At 46.8% G+C, this 11,982-nt stretch overlaps 3 protein-coding genes across 7 annotated transcripts; 2 read left to right on the top strand and 1 right to left on the bottom strand.

Moving 5' to 3' along the window:
* Positions 1-313: 313 nt before the first annotated feature.
* Positions 314-6,749, bottom strand: tpcn3 (two pore segment channel 3). Of its 3 annotated transcripts, none has more exons than XM_058046109.1 (20): positions 6,675-6,749; positions 5,490-5,778; positions 5,226-5,308; positions 5,024-5,138; positions 4,815-4,943; positions 4,435-4,551; positions 4,250-4,368; positions 4,076-4,177; positions 3,879-4,005; positions 3,600-3,807; positions 3,382-3,526; positions 3,129-3,314; positions 1,978-2,042; positions 1,709-1,796; positions 1,545-1,614; positions 1,260-1,476; positions 1,074-1,164; positions 882-995; positions 684-796; positions 314-618 (listed from the first exon to the last, which is right to left on the bottom strand). In XM_058046109.1, the coding sequence occupies exons 2-20, from the start codon at positions 5,562-5,564 to the stop codon at positions 488-490; spliced, it is 2,295 nt and encodes a 764-aa protein (XP_057902092.1). In that variant the 5' UTR covers positions 5,565-5,778; positions 6,675-6,749; the 3' UTR covers positions 314-487. The 3 variants fall into 3 exon arrangements, with proteins under 3 accessions (XP_057902092.1, XP_057902094.1, XP_057902093.1); XM_058046111.1 differs by having other exon boundaries at positions 5,490-5,689; positions 6,675-6,724; XM_058046110.1 differs by lacking the exon at positions 6,675-6,749 and having other exon boundaries at positions 5,490-5,801.
* Positions 6,750-6,945: 196 nt separating this feature from the next.
* pgap4 (post-GPI attachment to proteins GalNAc transferase 4) lies at positions 6,946-9,350 on the top strand. Of its 3 annotated transcripts, XM_058046122.1 has the most exons (3): positions 6,963-7,033; positions 7,188-7,327; positions 7,749-9,350. In XM_058046122.1, the coding sequence occupies exon 3, from the start codon at positions 7,825-7,827 to the stop codon at positions 8,989-8,991; it is 1,167 nt and encodes a 388-aa protein (XP_057902105.1). In that variant the 5' UTR covers positions 6,963-7,033; positions 7,188-7,327; positions 7,749-7,824; the 3' UTR covers positions 8,992-9,350. The 3 variants fall into 3 exon arrangements, with proteins under 3 accessions (XP_057902106.1, XP_057902105.1, XP_057902104.1); XM_058046123.1 differs by lacking the exon at positions 7,188-7,327 and having other exon boundaries at positions 6,946-7,033; XM_058046121.1 differs by lacking the exon at positions 6,963-7,033 and having other exon boundaries at positions 7,040-7,327.
* A 1,350-nt stretch (positions 9,351-10,700) lies between these two features.
* Positions 10,701-11,581, top strand: LOC131134434 (myelin and lymphocyte protein-like). Its single transcript, XM_058079723.1, has 4 exons — positions 10,701-10,843; positions 11,028-11,195; positions 11,266-11,391; positions 11,461-11,581. Exons 1-4 carry the CDS (start codon positions 10,754-10,756, stop codon positions 11,533-11,535), a joined length of 459 nt encoding a protein of 152 aa, XP_057935706.1. The 5' UTR covers positions 10,701-10,753; the 3' UTR covers positions 11,536-11,581.
* Positions 11,582-11,982: the final 401 nt, after the last annotated feature.

Genomic DNA, 11,982 nt, shown 5'->3' with positions numbered 1-11,982 from the left:
TGTGATTGTTAATTTAACCATGTTAACATTGCTTGCTTGCTAAAATTAGCATATTAAGACCTCACCTGGTAGCTTAAGTGCCAGCTGAAGTTCATAGTTATGAAAATTTTAAATAATGATTGTATGCTAATGTTTGTGTGTTAACAATGCTAATATTAGCATGTTAACACCTCACCTAGTAATGTGCTCCTGTGAAAATGGCAAAAAATGACCCAATAATAATAATAGGAAGAAGTTTCATTTAAAAACTACATTTTGTGTTTTCATTGACTAATATTTAAACTTGTTTTATGCGATGAATTTGTGCCAAACATGCAAAAAAAAAAAGAAATCTGTTTATTGGTGAACAGGAAGTGGACAGTGGATTCAGTCTTCATGGAAAAATAAAAGCGCCTCTGTCACTACCTAATTGCTTTGACGCTTTAGCAGTCACTTTTATGTTTGCCACAAGAGTTCGAACTTTGAAATATCGACGAGGAAGTGCGGTCTAAGCAGTGCTGAAAGTCGGGTTGGAGAAGTTGCCGTTGGTTTGAGGGTCGGCGTCTGCGTCGGCGTCATCTTCCTGCTCCAGGTCGGCTTCAAAGAGTCGCTGCAGCAAGGCGTCCACTGTTCGATACCCTGACACACAGACGAGACACGTCACATGATGAATCGAAGCAACTGGACTGCGAATCTACACAAACTTTTTGAGGCGATTTTAAACATCAGGTTGGGTTTTCTGCTCTCCGTTTGCTCAGCCGTCTGCTCGTTGTCGCACGTCTCCATGGAGTTCACCAAGTTGTCCTCCGCCGTCTCTCTGAGATGCAAACAAAGACAAACAGGAAGGTCAGGAAGCCCGTGAACGCTCGCTCCCAGCTCGGTAAAGTTGAGGACCAACTCACTGAGCCACGCCCAGCTCGAGTTCCTCAATCTTCTTCTCCAAAGATGTTTGCAGATCGCTCTTGTCTACAGAGTACTCCACAAAGAACGCTTCCAAGACAAAGGCCACGAAGATGCTGAAAGACATCGAGAAGTGATGTCATCGCCGGTTCAAGAAGCTGCCATGTTGCCATTTAGATAATGAATTGTCTCACTTGATGATGATGATGACGACCACGATGTGGAAGAGGACGAAGTAGATCCTGGCGGACACGTGGGTGACAGTGGCGAATCCACTGCTGAGCAGTGAGGTCACGTTAAGGAATTAACGTCTGGACATCTACAGCATTCCACGGCACGGTGAGCTTTGGCCACAAAGATGGCTGACAGCAGGAGGATATCATGCCACTGGTTGACCACGGTGAGCTCCAGCAGCAGAATGAAGGACGACACCACGTTGTTGAAGTTGTTCTTGCAGTAGTTGAGTTGAGCGAAGGTGCTTCCTTTGAGAAGAAGGTTCCCACAGTACGCCTTGGCCGGGTCGCTCGCGTCTTCGTAGAATTTCACCTTCCCTTTGAAGAGCTCCATCCCCACCATAGCGAAGATGTAGTACACCACCTGACCACCAGGAGGAGCCATTATCAGGACAAATGTTAATGAACAAGGAACACATGAAGATTTCTTACCAGGATGAGCTGGCCGAAGGTGAGGATCGCCGGTCCGATGCGGATCAGCGTGTTGATGATTGTGCGGAACCTAGATGAGCAAAAAAGTTCAGTTGTTGCCCCGCCCACTCTAATGTATAATTGAATATTTCAGCGTCTTCCGATGATGACATCACACGTCAAACCTTTTGATGCTGTCCACCACTCGGACGAGTCGGAGGACACGCAGGATGAAAACGATGTCAAGGATCTGACGGCTGGTGTACCCCCCCGCTGCGACACCAATCACAGACATTAGCATGCTGCCTCTGAACTCCATCCCTACTTCCTGTTTGTAAGCACCTCAAACTCCATTTCATTAGGTACACCGACACGTTCATAAAACACAACGACACCTGTTGCTAATATTTCACATGATGAGAGAATGGCCATGAAGGTAAAGAAGAGAGCTCACATGACTTGAGGGTGGAGTTAATGATGGTGGCGATGAGAGCACAGACGACAATGATGGTGTCAAACCTGCAAACAGGAAGTGACATGAAGTGTGTCGTGGGAGTAACTGAAGCGGCACCCAAAGTGGTCGCTGGTGCCATTGCAGATTTAAAGGGGACCTATTGTGATTGGCGCATTTGGAAGTTAATCCTTATTAGGGTTGCGGGGGTATGCTGGAACCTATCCCAGATGACTTCGGGCATGATGCGGGGTACACCCTGGACTGGTCGTCAAACAACAAACGCAGACAAAGAACCATTCACACTATAGGCAATTTAGAGCCAGAGGGATGTCTCCATGGTGACCTTCTTCAAGAAGGTGCTGCTGTGGGCGTGACCTCCATCCTTTTATTCATTCATTTTCTACCGCTTTTCCTCACGAGGGTCGCGGGGGTGCTGGAGCCTATCCCAGCTGTCTTCGGGCGAGAGGCGGGGTACACCCTGGACTGGTGGCCAGCCAATCACAGGGCACATATAGACAAACAACCATTCACACCCACATTCATACCTATGGACAATTTGGAATGGCTAATTAACCTAGCATGTTTTTGGAATGTGGGAGGAAACCGGAGAGAAAACCCACGCATGCACGGGGAGAACATACAAACTCCAAGCGGAGATCCGGGTCTTCCCGATATCGTGACTGTGTTGCCTACATGCTAACCACTTGGAAGTGAGCCCTGGAAGACATTTTGGATGGCTCAGTTTTACCAAGTTTTTGTAAATGCGATCCAGACTTCCTTATATGGATTGCATATTGCCTGCACTCGGTAAACGCGGACCTGCGTATAAGGAAGTTCTTGGAAGTGTATGGGAGTGTGACTAATCACAGCGGAGTGGGCGTACCTAGAGGAGGGCTGGGGGTGGAGGAAATTAAACAGACTATTTGGGTCGGAAACACTGCAGAAAGGGGTACAGAATCTGGAAGCTTTAGAAAGCTTTCTGTTCGGGTTATTGTGTGAAGCTGCTCTATAGGAGTCCACAACTCCAAAGTGCCGAAAATGAGCATAATAGGTCCCATTTTAAAAAAGAGTTGCGATGTGATTGTGATTTCCTGTCATTAACGCTTGTTGTTCATAGGTGAGGCGGTGTGTGTGTGTGTGTGTGGACTCACCAGTTCCAGAAGTTGTGTCTGGAGAAGAAGCTTCTGGGTTCACACACATAGAGTTTGAGCAGGATCTCCAGCAGGTACAGCGCTAGAAAGACCCACTCGGAATTGGCGATCACGGGACTCTCCTCGTCCAGCCCGATGAAAACGGCGTTCACCAGGATGATGATGTCGTACGTAATCACAAACGCTCTGAAACCACCGCCAAAGGAAGATCACTTTTTGCGTCCACCATCCCGTCCTTGCCAAACCTTCTCACCTGTGCTGGACCAGTCTGCAGAGGAAGCGGCTGGGCGCTGAGAGGTAGACAGCGGGGCTCAGGCGTAGAAGTGGGTGTGGCCTGGATTTGAGTGTAATCACTTCGATGTTGAGCAGGTCGGCGAGCTGGATGAACGCTTTTTTGTCTGACCAAGAGACCACAAAGGTTAAAAGATGAGGCTGCAGTATAGCCGAGCTCGAAACCCGTTGACTGCGCACCGATGGCACCGCGGTTCTTGTCGTCCGTGACGCTCCACAGCAGCTCGATGTGGGCGTGGCTGATGTCCGGCTGAACCAATCGGATCAGTCGGGTCCAGCAGGCCCGGCTCACCAGCGGTTCTCCCCCCTCACCCGTCCGCTCCTGCAGCACAGCGAAGGCCCGTGCCATCTTGTGGCGCTTGGCACGCACCAGCTGCCGTACTTCCTCCTGCCGGACACAGAGGGCGCCGCCGTGACCTTACGCTTACACTGAGCTCACGCGGTCACATGACCTCGCACCTTAAGATACTTCTTGTAGTTGTTGAAGACGACAGCCAGGAAGACGGACATGAAGATGTACGTGTTGACCAGGATGTAAACAATGAAGAAAATGGCGAAGGCCGAGCTCGCGTTGTAAGCCGGCATCCTGCCAACGAACGACAAGCAGCGCGTTCAGAACGGCCATCTTTTCTTTGTATTCCCACGAGATGCCTCACATGACATCGGGGCTGTTGGCGGTGGTGACGAGCACGTAAAGGTCAAAGACGGCGTCCACGTAGTTAGTGAAGTACGGCGCTCCGTCCACCGTCCTCAAACCTCTGATGAACAGACAAGAGTCACATCATTAGGAACACCTCCCATGTATCTGACAAGAAGTTGATGATGCTTACCGCTTGCTGAAGAGTTTAAGCACCATCAGAGAGAAGACGAGGATGCTGAAGATGAAGAGCAGGAAGACGTACAAAATCTGAGGGAGAGCGTTCCGGATGCTGCGAAATGCTCGACGCAGCTTAACACACACGCCAGGTTAGCACGAGGATGCGTTCACAGGAAACGCTGGGGTCATGTGACCTACCTGTCGCCCCTCTGTCACGTTGACCAACAGGAGCGGCCGCAAGACTCGTGACCAGCGGACGGCGTAGCAGCCGGCCGCATGCAGGGCACCGTAAATGATCATGTCCACCAGTGTTAGCTAAGCGACACACACGCGGAAAAACAAACACACTTGAGGATCTGTTCCTACGCTCCCAACTGATTCAAATGTTTTGCATGGTGCCATGTCAGCACATTGGCGCTGCGTCAGACAGGAAGTGAACAAACTTTCTCCACACACAAGCAGGAAGTGACCTTCCAGTAGCATCAACTCATCTCCACGAGCACACCAGCATAATGGCTAACACCACTGCAAAGTTAGCTCCTCCCACTCAACCGCTCATGCCACTAAGCCCCTCCTACCGCCAAGATGACGATCATGCAGATGTTTTTGGGGTCCTTCCAGAACTTGTCACGCGGGATCACTTTGGCGTAGTGCACGAGTCGCAGTGCGAAGATGTGCACACACAGCAACTCCACCAACATGGTCGCCTGACAGGAAAGAAGAAGGAGACTTGCACTTCCTGTTTAGGACCCTTGCCACTTCCTCCTCTGCGTGCGAGCCAGCTCACCCATGGCGGCAGGGGCAGGACAGCGGGATCCTCGCAGATTGCCAGGGACAAATGGAGCAGGATGAAGAAGTAGATGAGGACCTGAGGAAGTCTGTGGTTGTACAGCAGATACAACCTGGAACATTTCAAAATAAAAGCACGACATGAGTGCTTGACTAGAAGGAAAGAAGAGAAACAACAACACCCCAAGGGTGATGGTCACCTGACGGCCTGCGGCGATGTGTCGAAGAAGATGTTCCTGTTGTATTGAGCATCCGAAACGTAAACAGACGCCAGGTCGAAGTCCTGTAACACACTTGGTTAACTTTTCAAAATAAAACTTCAATTGAGGTGACAAACTAAGCACATAAACAACAGCATTTATCGAGCAGAAGTCACGTGACCAACAAACGCACATGTTTTATAGTTTTTTATGGAAGTCCACTGAGAAGTCCAAAGTATGACTGTTGTCATGTGATCGTCTCACCTCTTTGCTTTTTGCTTCGTTTGCATGTTCTTTTCCTGCGCACGCACGCGCGTCTCCACTGCTCGTGCTCGTCATCTGCCGGTCTTTTCCAAACTTATTTCTCCAACTTGGCACAAGTCAAGTCGCTCTTGAGGACTCGTCGAGGACTCGAAGAGGACAAGATGTTCCGGCAGGCAAGAATGCGCTTGTTTTTTAAGTGTCTGAGGGAGAAGAAGCAGCAGCAGGCATCGCCAAGATGTTTCCTTTGCAGCTTGACTTCATCTCTGCTTGGAGCTGAGCAGGAGCAGTGCTGCGTTCAAAGTACGTAGGAATTATGACTTACCAGCAGACAGGAACGTCGCCTTGACCCTTTTTACCCTTTTACTTCAATACCAATCATGTCGTGAATGTTAAAATGTCTTATTTTAATTGTGATGGTGTAATTATGATAACAGCCCATCACAAGATGGGATTGTTTTGTACACAAATACATGTTTTTAATAATATGTACACATAAAACACTTAACATGCATACTTAACTTGAACTTTAAATTGGGATTTGAATTATGTTTTTGCTCAAATGAATATACATATATCGCTATTTACCCATTTTTTTTAAAAATCGGCTTGTGTTTAAAAATGGCTTTTTTGTGATTCAGCTATCTATTGTGTCAGTGAATGCAGCACACGTTGTCACGTGATGCTACAGGGTGGACACCGGAATTTGAGTCCTCACGTCGTAAGAAGTAAAAAGTACAAATCTAAAAAAAATATTTTCATTTTTCTTAAATTTTTACCAATTTTCTCTCTCACTCAAAGTTTTTTTCATAGCATATCTGTATTTAATATGACATGTTTCCAGTTTTGTTTTTGTTCTGTCTGAATAGTAGTCTTACAGATATTTTACTGATTTTTTTTAGAAATCACATTACTACTGTTCTTTAAGACTGCATTATTGATATAAAATATGTTATATTTAATGTGGGTAAATATCGGGGCAACACTTCCAGAGATGAGTACCATCTACAGGTACACCACAGCTAGCGTTAGCATAGTTTTACCGACATTGCTAGCAAAGTTTAAATTAAGCTTAAGTTTTAATTTACATATCATTCACTGTACATATGACGTTATAACAACAAGAGGGACAAAAAAGTGAGTAAAAACATATAATTTTTTTTTTAAATATTTTATCTTGGCACTTACCGCATTTCAGTGTCCTATGTTTGATGCTCCCTCTCAGGGAGCTCACAAGAAATGTCAGCCTTATGATAGCACCGTGTTTATAGTGCACATGTGTGTTACTGTGTATGTTGTTTGAGTTATTAATAATAAAATTGTGTTATTTAAGAAATGTTTTTTCTGTGTTTCTAATTTTTCTCATTTAGAACCATAATATTTGGCCATTTTATCAAAGTGTACACACAGCGTACAACTTTATTGAATACATGTACAGTAACATATATCCACTTAGCCCCGCCCACCTCCCGTGCTCCCCATCATGGCGGACTTTCAGCTCCGTACGATACGATATCCTAGCTAACTCTACAATCCTTGGGGAAACGGTAAGTACAGCCCTACACGGTATATTTCTTCTGGCTGTGAAGGAGGCGGTCCCATGTTTTCTAATTTCCTCTCCCCGACCTTCCTTGCTGTAGAATATGTTACATTTTCTAAGAAACTCTCTTCAACGCTATAGTATCTTTTTACGGTTCATAGTGTAAACAACCAGCGGGTAGAGCGACACTTCTCGTGCGAGCTCCCCCGCCAAACGACACAGAAGTCCGGGCAGCGTGAGGGAGAATTGTCGTAGTAGCTCCGGAGCCAAGTTCATCTAATGTCGGCGGCTGCTTGTCTCTGTGAGTGTTTTTAAATTGACATTTTACTTGTGGAGCAAAGCTGGTTAGCTTCATTGTTGCCAGTTGTCGTATTAGTTCGTTTAATATGCGGAAGTGACGGAGACGCCCATTGACACTGAAACTACTAGAACCATAATGACTGCTATGATGGTTATTTGTATGTAATTTGGATTATCATTAAAAATATGTAATAATAAATTGGTGGAATAGGTAAAAAAACACACTAAATGACACTAAATGAAAACAATATATAATGATTGACTGTTTTATTTCACTGCTACTCTAACTGGGTTCTTGCACCATCATTTTTCTGTGTTTTTGGATCTTTTTGGATCCCTTCAATATTTCCGCGTTGTTGAACTGCGGCTGCAAGAAGTGGAAATATTGAAATATTACTGCAATATCATGTGTTTGCCCACAGATTACAAGTTCTCCAGAAGGTGTCATCACCTCCCGTGGACGTTGCTCGTCTCTCAGGTCAAAGTGCACGCCGCCTGATGCGTCAGCAACTGTCCCGACTAAGGCGCCACCTGCGATGGTCCAGCGTGCCGATTCAGGCGCTGTTTCTGTTTGTCTTTACGTTCTGCGTGCTGCTTCCCGTTTGCTGCCACCGCCTGCCATACTCGTACTTCTTCCTCAGGTCCGCCTACCTGGACGCCATAAGCGAGGATGCTTTGCAGGAGAGCCTGCGGCGAGGTCAGCACGCTCTACGTTTTTGGCAGAGCTCCTCTGTGAACTTTTTGGACGTGGCGTCCGGCCCTGAGATGTTGGTTACCGTGGTGACGGCACAACGTCACGACGGGCGTGACTTCCATTATCTGCTGCAGGTGATGCACCGCTTGAGCGTCCTTCTGGGTCGATGCGGTGAACGGCGGTGCGCTGAGGTTCTTCTGTGCGATGTGGAGAGGAACCCTCAGGATAACAAAGACGCCAGACTTTTAGAGAGGAACTTCAAAGTAATCCGTAGACGAGACGGGAATCCGGAGCACGTGAACATCTTTGAGCGGGAGAAGCGGGACTACTCGTTTTGCCTGCGTCACGCCTTCAACTCGGTGCAGCCCAGGAACATGGTGGTCCTAGAAGATGATGCCCTCCCCCTGCAGAACTTCTTTCAGGTGGTCCAGGACTTGGTGAGTCGGCGCTTTGCCGCGCACACTCTCTACGTCAAGCTGTACCATCCTGAGAGGCTGCAGCGCTACTGGAACCCTGAGCCGTACCGCATCCTGGAATGGTTTGCACTTGGACTGGTGGGCGCCACGTTGGTGCTCCTCACGCTTCCCTACTGGAATCCCTGCTCCTTCTCATTCACAACATCCGCACTACACGTCCTGATCCTCACCATCTACGTGATGGCCGCCGCCGAGCTCCTGGGCCGACATTACCTGCTGGAGGTGCGCCGTCTCTCCCCTCAGCTGTACGCCGTTTCCCCCGCCACCGAGTGCTGCACCCCCGCCATGCTGTTCCCCGGGAACGCGTCCCTGAGGGTGGCCCGCTACCTGGACGACGCTTTCTGCAGCAAAGGCAACGCCAAAGATACAGTTCTGTACAAAATAGCACGCAGCGTTCCGGGAGAACGAGCTCACAGCGTGGAACCCAACCTCATCAGGCACATCGGGGCCTTCTCCTCCATCAGGCCCAACCCGGTCCGCCCCAAACTTTTGTGACAGAACCATGTTGTTCGTTAAGAACAACATGAATCCAATATGTTTCAATAACAATGTGTATTTTGTTATTGTTTACATCAAGGCATTGGCCTGTAACTGACTTTAAGGTAAACCACAGCATTAAAAATCTAATTCCAAACAAAATACATTTAAGCAAAGTTGATAAATCATCATCATAAGAGACCCTTAAACATCTCAGTTGCATTCAGATGACCCGTAAATGAAAGTTTGGGGAAAAGTGTGACCTGTTGCAAGGTTTTCTTTTATTTACTGTATGTTGTGATCTTCTTGACCAACTTGATTGCATTTATTGGAATTTTGCTTGACTTCAATAAAAAAATAGTGGATTAGCCTCATTGCACTGCCTTGAGAACTGCATATTATGTATTATTTATTAAAACATTTCTAATATAGGGTTTTAAAATGACTGTTTGGATGTGGCATTTTTCAAAATAACACATTTTAGCGCTGTAATTATTATATGCGTGGGTTTTCTTCGGGTACTCCGATTTCCTCCCACATTCCAAAAAAAAACATGCTAGGTTAATCGGCGACTCCAAATTGTCCATAGGTATGAATGTGAGTGTGAATGGTTGTTTGTCTATATGTGCCCTGTGATTGGCTGGCCACCAGTCCAGGGTGTACCCCGCCTCTCGCTCGAAGACAGCTGGGATAGGCTCCAGCACCCCCCGCGGCCCTCGAGAGGATAAGCGGTAGAAAATGAATGAATGATATTTTGTTGTTTTGCAAATTTGGAGTGATCAGACCGGAGCAGGAGGGGATAGAAAAGAAAAAAAAAAGGGGGAGTGCATTTTTTGACAAAATGTCGAAATGATGCCACAACGATGCTACTCCGGTTTCCTCCCACATTCCAAAAACATGCTAGGTTAATTAGCCACAGGTATGAATGTGAGTGTGAATGGTTGTTTGTCTATATGTGCCCTGTGATTGGCTGGCCACCAGTCCAGGGTGTACCCCGCCTCTCGCTCGAAGACAGCTGGGATAGGCTCCAGCACCCCCCGCGGTAGAAAATGAATGAATTATTATACCAGGAAACTGATATTTTTCCCCAAGGTTATTGTACCGTCACACATATGTTTATGTTTCTATACACACCAATATTGCAGTACTGCCCTGGCGTGTATAGTACACTTTAAATGTGGTGGTGTGTGTGTGCGCTAGTTACATTCACCAAGTCAATAAGGTCAACAAGAGGACAAAAGCTCAAGTGATGTGTGACCGTTACTATGGCAACAACACAAGATGTCACATCCGACTTCAATGTCAGTGTCTTCGGTGACCTCACCTGTGTGGACGTGTGGGTTGTTTCTACACCAGTCAGATGACAATGACATGAAGAGATCCTGGTACGCAATGGATAGAGACAATTGTCCTAACCTGTTGAGACAACAGGTTACCATGGCAACAACACAAACTATGATATTTTGACAATTTAACAGTCAGGGAACACTTTTAAAAATAGAACAACGAGCATGTCAAGCAGAAAAAAAAAACATAGCTCGTAACAATTAGCTTGCTCTTGTTCGATCACCTGTGCAGCAGTGCGGTCACGTGTCTGCAATTAGCTCCGGTTGTCATAGCGACAAGAGTCATCCGACTCAAACACTAAAGAGCCGTCCACAACCCGCCAGGCAGTATCGTCCCGCTGCGTGTGCGTGCGCGTGCTCTCCCGGGAGATGATTCCACGTCTAATGGCTACTTGAGCCTTTTGTGTGGTCGACTTTGTGGGATCAGCGGCAGCATGGCGTCCAACACCCACACCATGGAGAGCCTTCCCAGCGGCCTGAGGATCTGCTGTACCGTCCCCGACTTCCTCTACCTGCCTGAACTGGTCACTACTTTTTTTTTTCTACTAAACTTATTTTATATGTACTGATTATTGTGTGTGGGGGGGGTCAAAGGTGAGTGGGCGGAGTCAAAACAACTGTCAACATTATAGTCGGATTCTTTTTTTGCTGTGCTGAAGACTAGGAGTCAAACATCTGCACACACTAATACTGTGTGTGTGTGTGTAGGTATTTGGTGGTCTGGTGTGGATCCTGGTGGCGTGCACTCTGGTGGTCCCAGAGAACCCCCAAGGCTGGGTGATGTTCGTGTCCGTTTTCTGCTTCGTCCTCACCTTCCTGTGGATGCTGATGTTCGCCTGCGGCTGTCATTCCAATAAGAGCAGCTGGGCAGCAGCAGTGAGTTACTTTTTCTTCTTCGTTAGTTTCTTTTTGTGGACCAAGATGTCTGCTGTTTTTTTTTTTCCAGGACTTTGTCTATCATTTCATCGCCGCTGTCTTCTACCTGAGCGCCTCGGTGGCGTTGGCGAAGGTGACTCTGGACATGAGGGACGGCGTTGACTTCCAGAACTACCAACTGGATATCTCAGCTGTGGTTTGTCTTACACACACACGTCACATGACACAGTATGACATGTTCAAGTAATGTTTGTGTTGCTTTCAGGTGTTCTCGTACACAGCAACACTGCTCTACTTTGTGCACACCATCTTGTCAGCCGTACGATGGAAGTCCTTCTAGAACCGTCTACAGACACTCATGTCGTATTTTATTATTGTTTAAAGCGTTGTGGTTAACTTGTTTCTCTTTATTATCTTTGAAGTGTTTGCTATTAAATTATGTTTTGGAATACCTTTATTGGAATAATGTGACAGTGTTTTTCCGAGGCCTGGTTGCTATGGTAACAGATGGCAAAATACATGCCGCTCTGACCATTGGCCGCATTACAGCGTGCTGCATTGTTTTCGCCCTGCAGGGGATCAACACGAAACCACCTTTAACACACACACACACACAAACACACACACGGCAGGTGTGATGATGAATGAATCATTAATGAAGCGTCTCCATGACAACACACACAAGCTGATTAAGTTAACGTCATAAATAGACAATACGTGCTTTAGCGCAATTTAACAAGTAAAAACATTTGTAAACAAAAAGAGGTCAAAGGTTAAAACTACTATG

This window comes from Doryrhamphus excisus, chromosome 1 (assembly GCF_030265055.1).
Source record: "Doryrhamphus excisus isolate RoL2022-K1 chromosome 1, RoL_Dexc_1.0, whole genome shotgun sequence".
Taxonomy (NCBI): domain Eukaryota; kingdom Metazoa; phylum Chordata; class Actinopteri; order Syngnathiformes; family Syngnathidae; genus Doryrhamphus; species Doryrhamphus excisus.
This window is presented reverse-complemented; position numbering and strand designations above follow the sequence as displayed.